Below are 17,737 nucleotides of genomic sequence, written 5' to 3'. Positions count from 1 at the left end.
CAAGAAACATGTCTAGAATATTAATATGTTCTGAGAACAAGAAACATGTCTAGAACATTAATATGTTCTGAGAACAAGAAACATGTCTAGAATATTAATATGTTCTGAGAACAAGAAACATGTCTAGAACATTAATATGTTCTGAGAACAAGAAACATGTCTAGAACATTAATATGTTCTGAGAACATTGTAACGTTCCTGAGAAACATGTCCAGAACATTAATATGTTCTGAGAACATTGCAACGTTCCCAAGAAACATGTCTAGAACATTAATATGTTCTGAGAACATTGCAACGTTCCCAAGAAACATGTCTAGAACATTAATATGTTCTGAGAACAAGAAACATGTCTAGAACATTAATATGTTCTGAGAACATTGTAACGTTCCTGAGAAACATGTCTAGAACATTAATATGTTCTGAGAACAAGAAACATGTCTAGAACATTAATATGTTCTGAGAACATTGCAACGTTCCCAAGAAACATGTCTAGAACATTAATATGTTCTGAGAACAAGAAACATGTCTAGAATATTAATATGTTCTGAGAACATTGTAACGTTCCTGAGAAACATGTCTAGAACATTAATATGTTCTGAGAACAAGAAACATGTCTAGAATATTAATATGTTCTGAGAACAAGAAACATGTCTAGAACATTAATATGTTCTGAGAACAAGAAACATGTCTAGAATATTAATATGTTCTGAGAACAAGAAACATGTCTAGAATATTAATATGTTCTGAGAACAAGAAACATGTCTAGAACATTAATATGTTCTGAGAACAAGAAACATGTCTAGAACATGAATATGTTCTGAGAACAAGAAACATGTCTAGAACATTAATATGTTCTGAGAACAAGAAACATGTCTAGAATATTAATATGTTCTGAGAACAAGAAACATGTCTAGAATATTAATATGTTCTGAGAACAAGAAACATGTCTAGAATATTAATATGTTCTGAGAACAAGAAACATGTCTAGAACATTAATATGTTCTGAGAACAAGAAACATGTCTAGAATATTAATATGTTCTGAGAACAAGAAACATGTCTAGAACGTTAATATGTTCTGAGAACAAGAAACATGTCTAGAACATTTATATGTTCTGAGAACAAGAAACATGTCTAGAACATTTATATGTTCTGAGAACAAGAAACATGTCTAGAATATTAATATGTTCTGAGAACAAGAAACATGTCTAGAACATTAATATGTTCTGAGAACAAGAAACATGTCTAGAATATTAATATGTTCTGAGAATATTGCAATGTTCCCAAGAAACATGTCTAGAATATTAATATGTTCTGAGAATATTGCAATGTTCCCAAGAAACATGTCTAGAACGTTAATATGTTCTGAGAATATTGCAACCACTTTCTGGGTATGTTTGTTGTGACGTTGATGGAATAACCTCCTAAAAGTCAGAAAACTGAAAGAGAGAGGTGTTAAACTGTATACCACTTACATTTTTTTAAATTTTAAATCTTCATTATTTGTCTTCCTACAGGGCCATGTTGTGTTTGATGCCCAGGGTTCTAGAATGGCCTGGACTCTTATTGAGCAGCTGCAAGGTACAGTACTCTCTCTATTCCTCGTGTATAATATAAATAAATAAATGAAATGTCCCCAACTAGCCCACGGCTGGTGACATCTTGTAATTTTGAACATGAAACATCGGCATGGCACCAATCTTGGATCCGGGTAGTAACATTTGTTGTGTACTAGCGTGGATGGCCAGTGTCCACACACCTACTCATTCAAGGACTTTTCTTTATTTTGACTATTTTCAACATTGTAGAATAATAGTGAAGACAATAACACTACGAAATAACACATGGAATCATGTGGTGACCAAAAAAGTGTTAATTAAACAAATGTAAATATATTTTATATTTGAGATTCTTCAAAGTAGCTACCCTTTGCCTTAATGACAGCTTTGCACACTCGTGGCATTCTCTCAACCAGCTTCATCTAGAATGCTTTTCCAACAGTCTTGAAGGAGTTCCCACATAAGCTGAGCACTTGTTGGTGGCTTTTCCTTCACTCTGCGGTCCAACTCATCCCAAACCATCTCAATTTGGTTAAGGTTGTGTGATTGTGGAGGCCAGGTCATCTGATGCAGCACTCCATCACTCTCCTTCTTGGTCAAATAGCCCTTACACAGCCTAGAGGTGTGTTGGGTCATTGTCCCGTTGAAAAAACAAATGATAGTCCCACTAAGCGCAAACCAGATGGGGTGGTGTATTCCTGCAGGATGCTGTGGTAGCCATGCTGGTTATGTGTGCCTGGTTTTCTAAATAAAACACAGACAGTGTCTCCAGCTAAGCACCCCCACACCATCACACCTCCTCCTCCATGCTTCACCATAGGAATGGTGCCAGGTTTCCTCCAGATGTGACACTTGGCATTCAGGCCAAAGAGTTTAATCTTGGTTTCATCAGACCAGAGAATCTTTCTCATGGTCTTAGAGTCCTTTAGATGCCTTTTGGCAAACTCCAAGCTGACTGTCATGTGCCTTTTCCTGAGGAGTGGCTTCTGTCTGGCCACTTTATCATAAAGTCCTGATTTGTGGAGTACAGCAGAGATGGAAGGTTGTCCCATCTCCACAAAGGAACTCTGGAGGTCTGTCAGAGTGACCATCGGGTTCTTGGTCACCTCCCTGACCAAGGCCCGATTGCTCAGTTTGGCCGGGCGGCCAGCTCTAGAAAGAGTCTTGGTGGTTCCAAACTTCTTCCATTTAAGAATGATGGAGGCCACTGTGTTTTTTGGGGACTTTCAATGCTGCTGAAATGTTTCGGTACCCTTCCGAAGATCTGTGCCTCGACACAATCCTGTTTCGGAGCTCTATGGACAGTTCCTTCGACCTCATGGCTTGGTTTTTGCTCTGACATGCACTGTCAACTGTGGGACGTTATATAGACAGGTGTGTGCCTTTCCAAATCATGTCCAATCAATTGAATTTACCACAGGTGGACTCCAATCAAGTTGTAGAAACATCTCAAGGATGATCAATGGAAACAGGATGCACCTGAGTTCAATTTTGAGCCTCATATGAAAGGGTCTGAATACTTGTAAATATGGTATTTCTGATCTCCCTCTGGTCTTCTTCACCTCTAGTCTCCCTCTACTCTGGTCTCCCTTTGGTCTTCCTTCCACAGTATGTTCCATATACTGAATTTACTAACAATACGAGTTTTTTTTAATCTCCACTGAAACCCCTCATGTTTTGAGGGGGTTTGGCTTCTCTCTGTGTGTGTGCTTGTGTTTGTGTGTGTTTGTTGAGAGGTTAGGTTTCTGTGTTTGTGTGTGTGTGTGTTTAGGGGTTAGGTTTTTGTGTGTGTTGACGGGTTAGGTGTGTGTGTGTGTGTGTTTAGGCGTTAGGTTTCTGTGTGTGTGTGTCTGTGTGTGTTGAGGGGTTAGGTTTATGCCCAGACACATCTGTTCAGTAAGTCTCATGAACAATAAGGGTCTCAATATTGTCCCCTGGCACAGCTGTACTTACTCATAATACAATGATAGCAGAAACTAATGAAGTCAACATGTGCATAAAAAGTTAATAGCTGCTTAAATATTTCACTTGGAGGGTTTCCCAAATGAGCTTCTGAAATGTATCAGTTCTTCTTGAAATTACAATAAACCCGAAAGCCCAGTGCTTTAGTTTAGCATAAACGCTGCTACAGTCATCTCCACAAGGAGAGAGAGGGAGAGGGACAGAGACAGAGACGAGAGGGAGAGGGAGAGGGAGAGGGAGAGAGAGAGAGAGAGAGAGAGACAGAGACGAGAGGGAGAGGGAGAGAGGGAGCGGGAGAGAGGGAGAGGGAGAGGGAGAGAGACGAGAGGGAGAGGGAGAGGGAAAGAGACGAGAGGGAGAGGGAGAGAGACAGAGACGAGAGGGAGAGGGAGAGGGAGAGAGACGAGAGGGAGAGAGAGAGAGAGGGAGAGAGACAGAGACGAGAGGGAGAGGGAGAGACAGACAGAGGGAGAGACAGACAGAGACGAGAGAGAGAGAGAGACGAGAGAGAGAGAGACAGACAGACAGAGACGAGAGGGAGAGGGAGAGGGAGAGGGAGAGACAGACAGAGACGAGAGGGAGAGGGAGAGACAGACAGAGACGAGAGGGAGAGGGAGAGACAGACAGAGACGAGAGGGAGAGGGAGAGACAGACAGAGACGAGAGGGAGAGGGAGAGACAGACAGAGACGAGAGAGAGAGAGAGAGACATACAGACAGACAGACAGAGACGAGAGGGAGAGGGAGAGGGAGAGAGAGAGACGAGAGGGAGAGAGAGAGAGAGAGAGAGAGACAGACAGAGACGAGAGGGAGAGGGAGAGAGAGAGACGAGAGGGACAGGGAGAGAGCGAGAGAAAGAGAGCGAGACCGACAGAGACAAGAGGGACAGGGAGAGAGCGAATGCGAGAGCAAGAAAGAGAGAGAGACCGACAGAGACAAGAGGGACAGGGAGAGAGAGCGAGCGAGAAAGAGAGAGAGACCGACAGAGACAAGAGGGACAGGGAGAGAGAGGGAGCGAGAAAGAGAGAACGACAGAGACAAGAGGGACAGGGAGAGAGTGAAAGTGAGAGCGAGAAAGAGAGAGAGACCGACAGAGACAAGAGGGACAGGGAGAGAGAGCGAGCGAGAAAGAGAGAGAGACCGACAGAGACAACAGGGACAGGGAGAGAGAGCGAGCGAGAAAGAGAGAGAGACCGACAGAGACAAGAGGGACAGGGAGAGAGCGAATGCGAGAGCGAGAAAGAGAGAGAGACCGACAGAGACAAGCGGGACAGGGAGAGAGAGCAAGCGAGAAAGAGAGAGAGACCGACAGAGACAAGAGGGACAGGGAGAGAGTGAAAGTGAGAGCGAGAAAGAGAGAGAGAGACGAGGGCGAGAGAGCGAGACAGACAGAGACGAGAGGGAGAGAAAGAGAGAGGCAGAGACGAGAGGGAGAGGGAGAGAGCGAATGCAAGAGCGAGAAAGAGAGAGAGACCGACATAGACAAGAGGGACAGGGAGAGAGAGCGAGCGAGAAAGAGAGAGAGACCGACAGAGACAAGAGGGACAGGGAGAGAGAGGGAGCAAGAAAGAGAGAGAGACCGACAGAGACAAGAGGGACAGGGAGAGAGTGAAAGTGAGACAGACAGAGACAAGAGGGAGAGGGAGAGACAGACAGAGACGAGAGGGAGAGGGTGAAAGTGAGAGCGAGAAAGAGAGAGGGAGACGAGGGGGAGAGGGAGAGAGAGAGACAGACAGAGACGAGAGGGAGAGAGAGAGACGAGAGGGACAGGGAGAGAGCGAGAGAAAGAGAGCGAGACCGACAGAGACAAGAGGGACAGGGAGAGAGCGAATGCGAGAGCGAGAAAGAGAGAGAGACCGACAGAGACAAGAGGGACAGGGAGAGAGAGCGAGCGAGAAAGAGAGAGAGACCGACAGAGACAAGAGGGACAGGGAGAGAGTGAAAGTGAGAGCGAGAAAGAGAGAGAGACCGACAGAGACAAGAGGGACAGGGAGAGAGAGCGAGCGAGAAAGAGAGAGAGACCGACAGAGACAAGAGGGACAGGGAGAGAGAGGGAGCGAGAAAGAGAGAACGACAGAGACAAGAGGGACAGGGAGAGAGTGAAAGTGAGAGCGAGAAAGAGAGAGAGACCGACAGAGACAAGAGGGACAGGGAGAGAGTGAAAGTGAGAGCGAGAAAGAGAGAGAGAGACGAGGGCGAGAGAGCGAGACAGACAGAGATGAGAGGGAGAGAAAGAGAGAGGCAGAGACGAGAGGGAGAGGGAGAGAGCGAATGCAAGAGCGAGAAAGAGAGAGAGACCGACATAGACAAGAGGGACAGGGAGAGAGAGCGAGCGAGAAAGAGAGAGAGACCGACAGAGACAAGAGGGACAGGGAGAGAGAGCGAGCAAGAAAGAGAGAGAGACCGACAGAGACAAGAGGGACAGGGAGAGAGTGAAAGTGAGACAGACAGAGACAAGAGGGAGAGGGAGAGACAGACAGAGACGAGAGGGAGAGGGTGAAAGTGAGAGCGAGAAAGAGAGAGGGAGACGAGGGGGAGAGGGAGAGAGAGAGACAGACAGAGACGAGAGGGAGAGAGAGAGACGAGAGGGACAGGGAGAGAGCGAGAGAAAGAGAGCGAGACCGACAGAGACAAGAGGGACAGGGAGAGAGCGAATGCGAGAGCGAGAAAGAGAGAGAGACCGACAGAGACAAGAGGGACAGGGAGAGAGAGCGAGCGAGAAAGAGAGAGAGACCGACAGAGACAAGAGGGACAGGGAGAGAGAGGGAGCGAGAAAGAGAGAACGACAGAGACAAGAGGGACAGGGAGAGAGTGAAAGTGAGAGCGAGAAAGAGAGAGAGACCGACAGAGACAAGAGGGACAGGGAGAGAGAGCGAGCGAGAAAGAGAGAGAGACCGACAGAGACAAGAGGGACAGGGAGAGAGAGCGAGCGAGAAAAAGAGAGAGACCGACAGAGACAAGAGGGACAGGGAGAGACAGCGAGCGAGAAAGAGAGAGATCGACAGAGACAAGAGGGACAGGGAGAGACAGCGAGCGAGAAAGAGAGAGAGACCGACAGAGACAAGAGGGACAGGGAGAGAGTGAATGCGAGAGCGAGAAAAAGAGAGAGACCGACAGAGACAAGAGGGACAGGGAGAGACAGCGAGCGAGAAAGAGAGAGAGACCGACAGAGACAAGAGGGACAGGGAGAGAGTAAAAGTGAGAGCGAGAAAGAGAGAGAGAGACGAGGGGGAGAGAGCGAGAGCGAATGCGAGAGCGAGAAAGAGAGAGAGACCGACAGAGACAAGAGGGACAGGGAGAGAGAGCGAGCGAGAAAGAGAGAGAAACCGACAGAGACAAGAGGGACAGGGAGAGAGTGAAAGTGAGACCGAGAAAGAGAGAGAGAGACGAGGGGGAGAGAGCGAGACAGACAGAGACGAGAGGGAGAGGGAGAGGGTGAAAGTGAGACCGAGAAAGAGAGAGAGAGACGAGGGGGAGAGAGCGAGACAGACAGAGACGAGAGGGAGAGAAAGAGAGAGGCAGAGACGAGAGGGAGGGAGAGAGCGAGAGCAAAAAAGAGAGAGAGACAGACAGAAACGAGAACGAGAGGGAGAGAGTGAGAAAGAGAGACAGACAGAGATCAAGAGAGAGAATGACAGACAAACAGACAGACAGACAGAGATGAGAGAGAGACCCATATAGCAACAAACGTTCCCACAACTTCAGAGAGACAGTGAGACAAAAGAAAACAAACAAACCGAAACAAAGGTAAAGTCTTTTCATGTTTTGTCAATATCAAAAAAGCTTTTGACTCAATTTGGCATAAGGGTTTGCTATACGAATTTATGGATAGCGATGTTGGGGGATAAAGATACGACATTATAGAATCCATGTTCACAAACAACAAGTGTGGGGTTAAAATTGGCAAAGAACACACACATTTCTTTCCACAGGGCCGTGGGGTGAGACAGGGATGCATCTTAAGCCCTCCTTTTTCAACATATATATCAAGGTATTGGCGAGCGCACTAGAACAGTCTGCAGCACCTGGCCTCACCCTACTAGAATCTGAAGTCAAATGTTTACTGTTTGCTGATGATCTGGTGCTTCTGTCACCAACCAAACAGGGCCTACAGCAGCACCTAGATCTTCTGCACAGATTCTATCAGACCAGGGGCCCTGACAGAGCAGGGGCCCTGACAGACCTGGTCCCTGACAGACCTGGGCTCTGACAGAACATGAAATTCAACATACCCCACAGAGCCCAAGGACAGCAACACAATTAGACCCAACCAAATCATGACAAAACAAAAAGATTATTACTTGACACATTGGAAAGAATTTTTAAAAACAGCGCACACTAGAATGCTATTTGGCCCTTAGGGATAGGCGTGTCGTTAACGGGACAGTTGTTAATTATGCAGCGTTTTGTGTCACGATCTCAGATTTTAGAGAAACAACAAATGTCGGTACATATACAGTTGAGGTCAGAAGTTAACATACACCTTACACGTTGGAGCCATTAAAACTCACTTTTCAACAACAAACTATAGTTTTCGGTTAGGATGTGTGCATGACACAAGTACATTTTCCAACAATTGTTTGAAGACAGATTATTTCACTTATAATTCACTGTTTCACAATTCCAGTGGGTCAGATGTTTACATACACTAATTTGACTGTGCATTTAAACAGCTTGGAAAATTCCAGAAATTATCATAGCTTTAGAAGCTTCTGATGGGCTAATTGACATCATTTGAGTCAATTGGAGGTGAACCTGTGGATGTATTTCAAGGCCTACCTTTAAACTCAGTGCCTCTTTGCTTGACATCATGGGAAAATCAAAAGAAATCAGCCATGCCACAGAAGACCTCAGAAAAAAATTGTAGACCTCCACAAGTCTGATTCATCCTTGGGAGCAATTTCCAAACGCCTGAAGGTACCACGTTCATCTGTACAAACAATAGTAACCAAGTATAAACACCATGGGACCAAGCAGCCGTCATACCGCTCAGGAAGGAGATGCATTCTGTCTCCCAGAGATGAACGTACTTTGGTGTGAAAAGTGCAAATCAATCCCAGAACAACAGCAAAGGACCTTGTGAAGATGCTGGAGGAAACAGGTACAAAAGTGCCTATATCCAAAGTAAAACGAGTCTTATATCGACATAACCTGAAAGGCCGCTCAGCAAGGAAGAAGCCACTGCTCCAAAACCGCCATAAAAAAGCCAGACTACAGTTTGCAACTGCACATGGCGACAAAGATCATACTTTTTGGAGAAATGTCCTCTGGTCTGATGAAACAAAAATAGAATTGTTTTTCCATAATGACCATTGTTATGTTTGCAGGAAAAAGGGGGAGGCCTGCAAGCCGAAGAACACCATCGCAACCGTGAAGCACGGGGGTGGCAGCATCATGTTGTGGGGGTGGCAGCGTCATGTTGTGGGGGTGGCAGCATCATGTTGTGGGGGTGGCAGCGTCATGTTGTGGGGGTGGCAGCGTCATGTTGTGGGGGTGGCAGCGTCATGTTGTGGGGCTGCTTTGCTGCAGGAGGGACTCGTGCACTCCACAAAATAGATGGCATCATGAGGCAGGAAAATTATGTGGATATTATGTGGATATATTGAAGTAACATCTCAAGACATCAGTCAGGAAGTTAAAGCTTGGTCGCAAATGGGTCTTCCAAGTGGACAATGACCCCAAGCATACCTCCAAGCATACTTCCATTGTGGCAAAATGGCTTAAGGACAACAAAGTCAAGGTATTGAGGGGGAGGCTTGCAAGCTGAAGAACACCATTCCAACTGTGAAGCACGGGGGTGGCAGCATCATGTTGTGGGGATGCTTTGCTGCAGGTAGGACTGGTGCACTTCACAAAATAGATGGCATCATGAAGCAGGAAAATTATGTGGACATATTGAAGAAACATCTCTAGACATCAGTCAGGAAGATAAAGCTTGGACGCAAATGGGCCTTCCAAATGGACAATGACCCCCAAGCATACTTCCAAAGTTGTGGCAAAATTAAGGACAACAAAGTCAAGGTATTGGAGTGGCCATCACAAAGCCCTGACTTCAACCCCATAGACTATTTGTGAACAGAACTGAAAAAGCATGTGCGAGCAAGGAGGCCTACAAACCTGTCTCAGTTACACCAGCTCTGTCAGGAGGAATGGGCCAAAATTCACGCAACTTATTGTTGGAAGCTTGTGGAAGGCTACCTGAAATGTTTGACCCAATTTAGACAATTTGAAGGCAATGCTACCAAATACAAATGTAAAACTTTTGACCCACTGGGAATGTGATGAAAGAAATAAAAGCTGAAAGAAATAATTCTCTCTACTATGATTCTGACATTTCACGTTCCTAAAATAGAGTGGTGATCCTAAACTGATTTAATACAGGGAATTTTTACTAGGATTAAATGTCAGGAATTGTGAAAAACTGAGTTGAAATGTATTTGGCTAAGGTGTATGTAAACTTCAACTGTAAGTGTCTTATATCGGCTGAATGCTTAAATTCTTGTTAATATAACTGCACGGTCCAATTTACCGTAGCTTTTACTGCGAAAAAATGCCATGCTATTGTTTGAGGAGAGCTCCTAACAACAAAACATTTTTTCAGCGCGATAGGTTTGATAAATTCACCTCTGAAGGTGAAATGTGTTACTTACATTCGGAAATCTTGTTCTGATTTATCACCCAAATGGTCCCAGATATAACATGAAGTGTCATTTTGTTAGATAAAATCCCTTTTCATATCCTAAAAAGGTCCATATAGCACACACTATCGATTTTGTATTTCCATTCGCTCAATTTGCAAAGAAAGGAATCTGTGGAAATCTCACCCTAAACGTTGTTTGAACGAGTCAAATCACATTCGTATCTATTCCTCAGAGATCCTAGAAGGTAACAAGCCTTCACTATTTCATTAGGGATGGAGTATATCCTATAGGACACCATATTTGGTCAGAGAGCGATGCCTTCATGGCACACCGATGACCCCGGCGGCCATCACTTAAACGACTTTGTCTTTGTCAAATAAGAATCAATCGGGGTCAAAAAAATCTAGCTAAATAGCCAATGAGCTGAGCTTTACGGGAATATCCGGAAACCATGTATATGTTGTAAAATGTCATTTCTAACCTTGTACGACAGCATTCCTTTTAGTTTTGGACAAAACTTATAAGGATATTCAGAGTTATAAAGTTATGAAACTGTTTGTTTTGCAAATGTTGAACTTATAATATGGCTACTAATACTTTGAAAGCTTAATCAAAGTCCAAGTACACAGATTTGACGATATTCTTGAAGAAAAATTGAATATTAATGCGAATGTCTCCTTCACAATTTGCCCAAATGTACCTGGGGCTACAAGTCTTGTAGGTCAGTCATTATTCATGTTATCCATCTGAGATTTTGCACATACACCACTGCCATCTTGTGGACACTAAGAAGAGGGGCGGGGGCGTATGCCTTATGGCTAACGAGACATGGTGTGATGAAAGAAACATACAGGAACTCAAATCCTTCTGTTCACCTGATTTAGAATTCCTCACAATCAAATGTAGACCGCATTATCTACCAAGAGAATTCTCTTCGATTATAATCACAGCCGTATATATCCCCCCCAAGCAGACACATCGATGGCTCTGAACAAACTTTATTTGACTCTTTGCAAACTGGAATCCATTTATCCGGAGGCTGCATTCATTGTAGCTGGGGATTTTAACAAGGCTAATCTGAAAACAAGACTCCCTAAATTTTCTTAGCATATCGATTGCGCAACCAAGGGTGGAAAAACCTTGGATCATTGTTACTCTAACTTCCGCGACGCATATAAGGCCCTGCCCCGCCCTCCTTTCGGAAAAGCTGACCACGACTCCATTTTGTTGATCCCTGCCTACAGACAGAAACTAAAACAAGAGGCTCCCTAGCTGAGGTCTGTCCAACGCTGGTCCGACCAAGCTGACTCCACACTCCAAGACTGCTTCCATCACGTGTACTGGGACATGTTTCGTATTGCGTCAGATAACAATATTGACGAATACGCTGATTCGGTGTGCGAGTTCATTAGAACATGCGTTGAAGATGTCGTTCCCATAGCAACGATTAAAACATTCCCTAACCAGAAACCGTGGATTGATGGCAGCATTCGTGTGAAACTGAAAGCGCGAACCACTGCTTTTAATCAGGGCAAGGTGACTGGTAACATGACCGAATGCAAACAGTGCAGCTATTCCCTCCGCAAGGCTATCAAACAAGCTAAGCGTCAGTACAGAGACAAAGTAGAATCTCAATTCAACGGCTCAGACACAAGAGGCATGTGGCAGGGACTACAGTCAATCACGGACTACAGGAAGAAATCCAGCCCAGTCACGGACCAGGATGTCCTGCTCCCAGGCAGACTAAATAACTTTTTTGCCCGCTTTGAGGACAATACAGTGACACTGACACGGCCTGCAACGAAAACATGCGGACTCTCCTTCACTGCAGCCGAGGTGAGTAAGACATTTAAACGTGTTAACCCTCGCAAGGCTGCAGGCCCAGACGGCATCCCCAGCCGCGCCCTCAGAGCATGCGCAGACCAGCTGGCCGGTGTGTTTACGGACATATTCAATCAATCCCTATACCAGTCTGCTGTTCCCACATGCTTCAAGAGGGCCACCATTGTTCCTGTTCCCAAGAAAGCTAAGGTAACTGAGCTAAACGACTACCGCCCCGTAGCACTCACTTCCGTCATCATGAAGTGCTTTGAGAGACTAGTCAAGGACCATATCACCTCCACCCTACCCGACACCCTAGACCCACTCCAATTTGCTTATCGCCCAAATAGGTCCACAGACGATGCAATCACAACAACACTGCACACTGCCCTAACCCATCTGGACAAGAGGAATACCTATGTGAGAATGCTGTTCATCGACTACAACTCGGCATTCAACACCATAGTACCCTCCAAGCTCGTCATCAAGCTCGAGACCCTGGGTCTCGACCCCGCCCTGTGCAACTGGGTACTGGACTTCCAGACGGGCCGCCCCCAGGTGGTGAGGGTGGGCAAACAACATCTCCACCCCGCTGATCCTCAACACTGGGGCCCCACAAGGGTGCGTTCTGAGCCCTCTCCTGTACTCCCTGTTCACCCACGACTGCGTGGCCACGCACGCCTCCAACTCAATCATCAAGTTTGCGGACGACACAACAGTGGTAGGCTTGATTACCAACAACGACGAGACGGCCTACAGGGAGGAGATGAGGGCCCTCGGAGTGTGGTGTCAGGAAAATAACCTCACACTCAACGTCAACAAAACTAAGGAGATGATTGTGGACTTCAGGAAACAGCAGAGGGAACACCCCCCTATCCACATCGATGGAACAGTAGTGGAGAGGGTAGCAAGTTTTAAGTTCCTCGGCATACACATCACAGACAAACTGAATTGGTCCACTCACACAGACAGCATCGTGAAGAAACCTCAGGAGGCTGAAGAAATTCGGTTTGTCACCAAAAGCACTCACAAACTTCTACAGATGCACAATCGAGAGCATCCTGGCGGGCTGTATCACCGCCTGGTACGGCAACTGCTCCGCCCACAACCGTAAGGCTCTCCAGAGGGTCTGCACAACGCATCACCGGGGACAAACTACCTGCCCTCCAGGACACCTACACCACCCGATGTCACAGGAAGGCCATAAAGATCATCAAGGACATCAACCACCCGAGCCACTGCCTGTTCACCCCGCTATAATCCAGAAGGCGAGGTCAGTACAGGTGCATCAAAGCTGGGACCGAGAGACTGAAAAACAGCTTCTATCTCAAGGCCATCAGACTGTTAAACAGCCACCACTAACATTGAGTGGCTGCTGCCAACACACTGACACTGACACTGACTCAACCCCAGCCACTTTAATAATGGGAATTGATGGGAAATGATGTAAATATATCACTAGCCACTTTAAACAATGCTACCTTATATAATGTTACTTACCCTACATTATTCATCTCATATGCATACGTATATACTGTACTCTATATCATCGACTGCATCCTTATGTAATACATGTATCACTAGCCACTTTAACTATGCCACTTTGTTTACATACTCACCTCATGTATATACTGTACTCGATACCATCTACTGTATCCTGCCTATGCTGCTCTGTACCATCACTCATTCATATATCCTTATGTACATATTCTTTATCCCCTTACACTGTGTACAAGACAGTAGTTTTGGAATTGTTAGTTAGATTACTTGTTGGTTATTACTGCATTGTCGGAACTAGAAGCACAAGCATTTCGCTACACTCGCATTAACATCTGCTAACCATGTGTATGTGACAAATAAAATTTGATTTGATTTGATTTGATTTCAAATGCATATCCTTGCTTCAGGGCCTGAGCTACAGGCAGTTAGATTTGGGTATGTCATTTAGGCGAAAATTGAAAAAAAAGGGGGCTATCCCTAAGAAGTTTTAATTTTAACAGACAGTACACAGTGGCAGAATACCTGACTACTGTGACTGACACAAACTTAAGGAAAGCTTTGACTATGTTCAGACTCAGTGAGCATAGCCTTGCTATTGAGACAGGGACAGGCTATGTGCACACTGTCCACAAAAGTAGGTGGAAACTGAGCTGCAATTCCTAACGTCCTGCCAAGTGTACGACCATATTAGAGACACATATTTCCCTCAGATTACTCAGATCCACAAAGAATTTGAAAACAAATCCAATTTTGATAAACTCCCATATCTACTGGGTGAAATACCACAGTGTGACATCACAGCAGCAAGATTTGTGACCTCTTGCCACAAGAAAAGTTCAACCAGTGAAGAATAAACACCATTGTAAATACAACCCATATGCATGTTTATTTATTTTCCATTTTGTACTTTAACTATTTGCACATCGTTACACTTTTGTGAGTGTAATGTTTACTGTGAATATTTGTATTATTTATTTCACTTTTGTTTATTATCTATTTTACTTGCTTTTTCCCAATAATGCCCATTGAATAGACAGAGAGACAGAGAGACAGGCAGGCAGACAGACAGACAGACACAGGCAGACAGACAGGCAGGCAGGCAGGCAGGCAGGCAGACAGGCAGGCAGGCAGGCAGACAGGCAGGCAGACAGGCAGGCAGGCAGGCAGGCAGGCAGACAGACAGACAGACACAGGCAGACAGGCAGGCAGGCAGGCAGGCAGGCAGACAGGCAGGCAGGCAGGCAGACAGATAGACAGACAGACACAGGCAGACAGACAGGCAGGCAGACAGACAGGCAGGCAGGCAGGCAGACAGACAGACAGGTATCTACAGACAGACAGACAGACAGACAGACAGACAGACAGACAGACAGACAGACAGACAGACAGACAGACAGACAGACATCTACAGACAGACAGACAGACAGACAGACAGACAGACAGACAGACGGACAGACAGACTTCTCCAAATTGTGTCCAGGTGTATTTGTTTTCTGTCTCCTATTAATCCTTCTCCTCTTTACGTTAATATGTCTGTCTCAAAGCACCTTATGTGCTTGTCTTATTCCTTTCATTTAAATTGTTTATGTTGACGTCCATGCCTACGCATTGAGCAGTACTGTAGCCATGGCGATAAGAGAGGGTAAGAGTACTCATAGTGGTGAAACTAGGGTAAAAAATAACTAGACATTTTATTTTTTTAAGGTCTTTATCTTGCTTTTGTTTTTTAATTCTTTCTTCTTAGCCCGCCCCTTGTGGTTCCCTGACAGCCTCCTCTGTCACACAGGAGTGGTGTCGATAGCATCGTCTCATCTCTGGCGCTACGTCGGGCTGGCTGCCTGTGAGAGAGGCAGGCAGTGAGGTGGTGTTAGTTGGTTTGGCTGGCTGGCTGCGTTTTGATCAATGTGCCTGTGTTCAATCTGTCTGCTGCATTGTGTCTGTTCAGACAGCGCCTGTGTCGGTGACTCATGTCGTCTCTCATGTGGGAAAGCACTGTTTGTTTTTTTGGTGGCGGCTGATGAAAAATTAAGCTTGTTTTCCCCCATCTCCTCTCCTCTCTGTTGCTTCCCCACCGTCCCAGAAAAGGAAGTGTTGTTTTGATTAATAATTTACTCAACGCTAATTGGAGTGGGTTTAGCCCAGGGCGGTTTGGAAGGGGTTTGGTTCTGGGTGTATTAGAGTGCAGCACAGGCTAAGTGGACATGAGCTGCTTCTCAGTCAGCCAGCAGCTACTGTATATCTACTGCATATCTACTGTTTATCTACTGTATATCTACTGTTTATATACTGTATATCTACTGTATACCTACTGTATATCTACTGCATATCTACTGTATATCTACTGTATATCTACTGTATATCTACTGTATATCTACTGTATATCTACTGCATATCTACTGTATACCTACTGTATATCTACTGCAAATCTACTGTATATCTACTGCATATCTACTGTATATCTACTGTATATCTACTGTTTATCTACTGTATACCTACTGTATACCTACTGTATATCTACTGTATACCTACTGTATACCTACTGCATATCTACTGTTTATCTACTGTATATCTACTGTATACCTACTGTATACCTACTGTATGTCTACTGCATATCTACTGTTTATCTACTGTTTATCTACTGTATATCTACTGTTTATATACTGTATATCTACTGTATATCTACTGTATACCTACTGTATACCTACTGTATATCTACTGTATACCTACTGTATACCTACTGCATATCTACTGTTTATCTACTGTATATCTACTGTATATGTACTGTATACCTACTGTATACCTACTGTATATCTACTGCAAATCTACTGCATATCTACTGTTTATCTACTGTTTATCTACTGTATATCTACTGTTTATATACTGTATATCTACTGTATACCTACTGCATATCTACTGTTTATCTACTGTAAATCTACTGCATATCTACTGTCTACTGCATATCTACTGTATATCTACTGTATATCTACCTCATATCTTCTGTATACCTACTGCATATCTACTGTAAATCTACTGTAAATCTACTGTAAATCTACTGTAAATCTACTGTAAATCTACTGCATATCTACTGCATATCTACTGTATATCTACTGCATATCTACTGCATATCTACTGTATATCTACTGTTTATCTACTGTTTATCTACTGTTTATCTACTGTTTATATACTGTATATCTACTGTATACCTACTGCATATCTACTGCTTATCTACTGTATATCTACTGTTTATCTACTGTTTATCTACTGTTTATATACTGTATATCTACTGTATACCTACTGCATATCTACTGCTTATCTACTGTATATCTACTGTATATCTACTGCATATCTACTCCATAGCTACTGTTTATCTACTGTAAATCTACTGCATATCTACTGTCTACTGCATATCTACTGTATATCTACTGTATATCTACCTCATATCTTCTGTATACCTACTGCATATCTACTGTAAATCTACTGTAAATCTACTGTAAATCTACTGTAAATCTACTGTAAATCTACTGCATATCTACTGCATATCTACTGTATATCTACTGCATATCTACTGCATATCTACTGTATATCTACTGTTTATCTACTGTTTTTCTACTGTTTATCTACTGTTTATCTACTGTTTATCTACTGTTTATCTACTGCATATTTACTGCATATCTACTGCATATCTACTGCATATCTACTGCATATCTACTGCATATCTACTGTCTACTGCATATCTACTGTTTATCTACTGTATATCTACTGTTTATATACTGTATATCTACTGTATACCTACTGCATATCTACTGCTTATCTACTGTATATCTACTGTATATCTACTGCATATCTACTCCATAGCTACTGTTTATCTACTGTAAATCTACTGCATATCTACTGTCTACTGCATATCTACTGTATATCTACTGTATATCTACCTCATATCTTCTGTATACCTACTGCATATCTACTGTAAATCTACTGTAAATCTACTGTAAATCTACTGTAAATCTACTGTAAATCTACTGCATATCTACTGCATATCTACTGTATATCTACTGCATATCTACTGCATATCTACTGTATATCTACTGTTTATCTACTGTTTATCTACTGTTTATCTACTGTTTATCTACTGTTTATCTACTGCATATTTACTGCATATTTACTGCATATCTACTGTTTATCTACTGCATATCTACTGCATATCTACTGCATATCTACTGTCTACTGCATATCTACTGTATATCTACTGTATATCTAC

The 17,737-nt window shown here is 43.9% G+C and overlaps 1 protein-coding gene across 1 annotated transcript in view; it reads left to right on the top strand.

Annotated features, from left to right (window-relative positions):
* LOC110487865 (gamma-aminobutyric acid type B receptor subunit 1) overlaps window positions 1-17,737 on the top strand; it is a 198,377-nt gene that overhangs the window by 129,386 nt on the left and 51,254 nt on the right. Inside the window, exon 13 of the mRNA XM_090227436.1 lies at window positions 1,516-1,579. Within this exon, the coding sequence (XP_090083562.1) occupies window positions 1,516-1,579 (64 nt within the window). The remainder of the gene's footprint in view (window positions 1-1,515; window positions 1,580-17,737) is intronic.

Source organism: Oncorhynchus mykiss, chromosome 30, assembly GCF_057628025.1.
Source record: "Oncorhynchus mykiss isolate SJ-2025 chromosome 30, ASM5762802v1, whole genome shotgun sequence".
Lineage (NCBI taxonomy): Eukaryota > Metazoa > Chordata > Actinopteri > Salmoniformes > Salmonidae > Oncorhynchus > Oncorhynchus mykiss.
Note: the sequence above shows the minus strand (reverse complement) of the source record. Positions and strands in the feature narration are given on the sequence as shown.